This window comes from Limulus polyphemus, unplaced genomic scaffold, assembly GCF_000517525.1.
Source record: "Limulus polyphemus unplaced genomic scaffold, Limulus_polyphemus-2.1.2 Scaffold78787, whole genome shotgun sequence".
Classification (NCBI taxonomy): domain Eukaryota; kingdom Metazoa; phylum Arthropoda; class Merostomata; order Xiphosura; family Limulidae; genus Limulus; species Limulus polyphemus.
The window spans coordinates 2402-5378 of record NW_013744383.1 but is presented as its reverse complement, the minus strand read 5'-3'; the positions used below and the strand labels follow the sequence as shown (position 1 = coordinate 5378).

The following is a 2977-nucleotide window of genomic DNA, read 5'->3' as shown; positions in this document are numbered from 1 at the left end:
GCTGAGAACAAAATATTATGTTTAAAGAGTTTCCAATGATCAAGAGATACATATTCACAGGGTTACCAGTGATAAAGATATACTATATTCAAAGGGTTACCAGCTATGAAATGATGCCATGTTCAATGGGTTACCTTTGATAAAGATATACTAAACCTCAAAATGTTACCAGTGATAAAGAGATACTATAATGAAGGGGTTACCAGTGATAAAGAGATACTGATTTGGCTGGGTAACCAGTGATAAAGAGATACTGATTTGGTTGGGTAACCAGTGATAAAGAGATACTGATTTGGCTGGGTAACCAGTGATATAGAGAAACTATGTTTAAGACATTTGATTCATAAAGCTGGAAAAAACTTGCAAAAAATCAAGGAATCCATCTTAATTGAACAAAACAACCCTACTCTAAACCAACACCCCAGGGTGACAACATATCTCTTCTAAGTCGTGCAATAATATCTGGTCATGTGACCTCTTTGTTCTATACTGAAAAAAAAAATATATATATATATACATATGAGTCAGTGTAAACTACTTGTACCTGATGATGAACAAAACCTTGTTGAAACGTTATACATTTATTGTGATGTTAAACTTACATTAACGTTTTTCATTATTACCCATTCAAGCCGTTTCTAAGCATTATTATGTACATGATTTGTTTACAAATGTATTTATAAAACAAGATGTAAAATACAAATGTAATACTCAAGTTTTAAGTAAAAGTGAACCATGTTATCAAATAACCTAGATTTCGTTGTAGTTTTAGAACAATATTTCAATCCTTTAAAAAGTCACACGAAAAATATTATTAAGTTTTGAGTGGTGAGTTTGTTGGCGTTGATTACCAAGACATGACTTTATGTGTTGAACCAAGCCATGACTTTATGTGTTGAATATTTTACAGTGGCTATATTTCTCAGAGTTGTTCATCAAGACATGAGTTTCACTTATATGTTTGAGCTTCGTATTTTTATTCATCATGGCATAACGTTATGTGTTGAGTATTTAAAGTGGAAAAATTGCCGAGCGTTGTTCCTAAGACATAACTTTATATTGTAAGTTTCAATGTAGTGAGCTTACAGGTGTTATTCATCAAGATATGATTTTATTTTATAAGTTTTGAGATGGTGACTTTCTTAGCCTTGTTCTAGATGATCTGAGGTTGGTAGTGGCTGATATTCATGGTATATGTAACACAAATGTAAATATTGGTAGTGAATGTTGTTAAAATCGTAGTATTTGTTACCCAAAAATAAAGACTTAACTTGAACAGGCTGAGAGCAAGAGGATGTACGGGATTACATGTTGAATATTCTAATTTACTTTATAACACCATACGTACTATTTTTCGAACCTAAGCCACAAAGACATTTGCCATAGTTCCAGCTATATGCCTTCGAGAACCTAGGTCAAATCTTTATTTCGGTGGCCCGATATTTCACATGGTTTATTCACAAAATATCCTCTAGGTACAGGCCATGGGTGGAGTCTTGCAAAAAGTGTAACTTGACGTAAGGATCAACTTGTTTGGTTCCTCTGCAAGGTTATCTTCCTGAATAACCCTCGTTGACAAAGCTAGGAAGGATATTTATGGTTTACTCCTGAGAAATGACCGTGAACAAGAGAGTATAAAAGCCAGAAGAGTTTCCAGAGTGTGTATCGAGGTACTGTTGTTGGTACAGATTTCCTTATTAAGGTAGCTGTTGATTCTACATTCAATCACCACAAAGATGATGCGATTGGTAAGTGTTGCCAAAATCCTTTGATGCTAGCAAACATTACTGTTATACATATCACAATGTGTACCTTATAAACTTGTCATATTGTATTCAAATTTTGAATTCAGTTTTCTAGTTGTTCATGTTAAGAGAAAATATCATATAATAAATATATATTCAACACAAAGTTTTGATTCTTCTCCCAAATATAGATGAAAACAGTTTATTGTAAATTCCATCATAGTACTAATATATATATATTTACGTATAAAGACGATCTAATTTACTTACGTAGTTAAAGATTAGTGACTACAGATAAAATTAATAAACTGTCACTTCTGTCTATAATGAACTGTTGGAATCTGTTAAAATGAACGAGAGTATGTTTATAGTACTGGTTTCGTTTTTCTTCTTTAGTTTATGTTTAATGATTTTGATTAAGTTCGACTGTTTTACTTTCACTTTGATGGTGGTAGTTTATATATTTTTACAGAATAGATGGTTCAAAGTTTTCAATACAATCTTGCTTTATGAAACTTTACAATGACAATGTTTTGTATTTTCTACTAAGGTAATCCTTGCTTGCGTCTGCACCGTTTCTTTGGCGGGGATCTTCCCCTACAACGTTCCAGAAGGTCAACACGACCCGGCCTACCTGCAGGCTCTACAGCAGCAAGCTCTCCATTACATAAACCTACAACAGGTACCGGATCTCCAGCTTCATAGAGCTCGTGAGCTTGAAGTAATTGCCAAGAATCCTACTGCTTATCACCATGGTTACTATCACCCTGGTTACTACTACCCTGGTCATTACTACACTGGTTACTACCACCCTGGTCACTATTACTCCGCTTTACACCACAATGCTGCCCTTCATAAACATAATATGGATGAACAGAAGGTTCTGAAGGAGCAACAGAAAGTCCTCGAGGCCGAGAAGGCCCTGATAGCAAGTCATTAAACCTAATGACCGGTTCTGTCGTTTTTTGATATTCATGGTTCTTTTAAAATGTGTCTCCCTCCAAATTCTACCATCTATAGAAGCCCTTATAAATTTACTGGGGAAATAAACTTTAACTAACAATTTCTAGAGAACTTTTAAGCATACTATTCTTCCTCATTTTTTAAATAACTTCACATGCACATGTGACGTGTTTTAAAACACCAGATAATTTACTGGTCGAAATTGATAAAAGGCCCACAATCGATGTCGCTAAAAACGTTTATTTTTTTTTCTAATTCTATTTGCTTAA

The 2977-nt window shown here is 34.0% G+C and overlaps 1 protein-coding gene across 1 annotated transcript; it reads left to right on the top strand.

Annotated features, from left to right (window-relative positions):
* Nucleotides 1-1739: 1739 nt before the first annotated feature.
* LOC106477779 (cuticle protein 13-like) lies at nucleotides 1740-2685 on the top strand. Its single transcript, XM_013938307.1, has 2 exons — nucleotides 1740-1748; nucleotides 2296-2685. Exons 1-2 carry the CDS (start codon nucleotides 1740-1742, stop codon nucleotides 2683-2685), a joined length of 399 nt encoding a protein of 132 aa, XP_013793761.1.
* The last annotated feature ends 292 nt before the right edge of the window (nucleotides 2686-2977 follow it).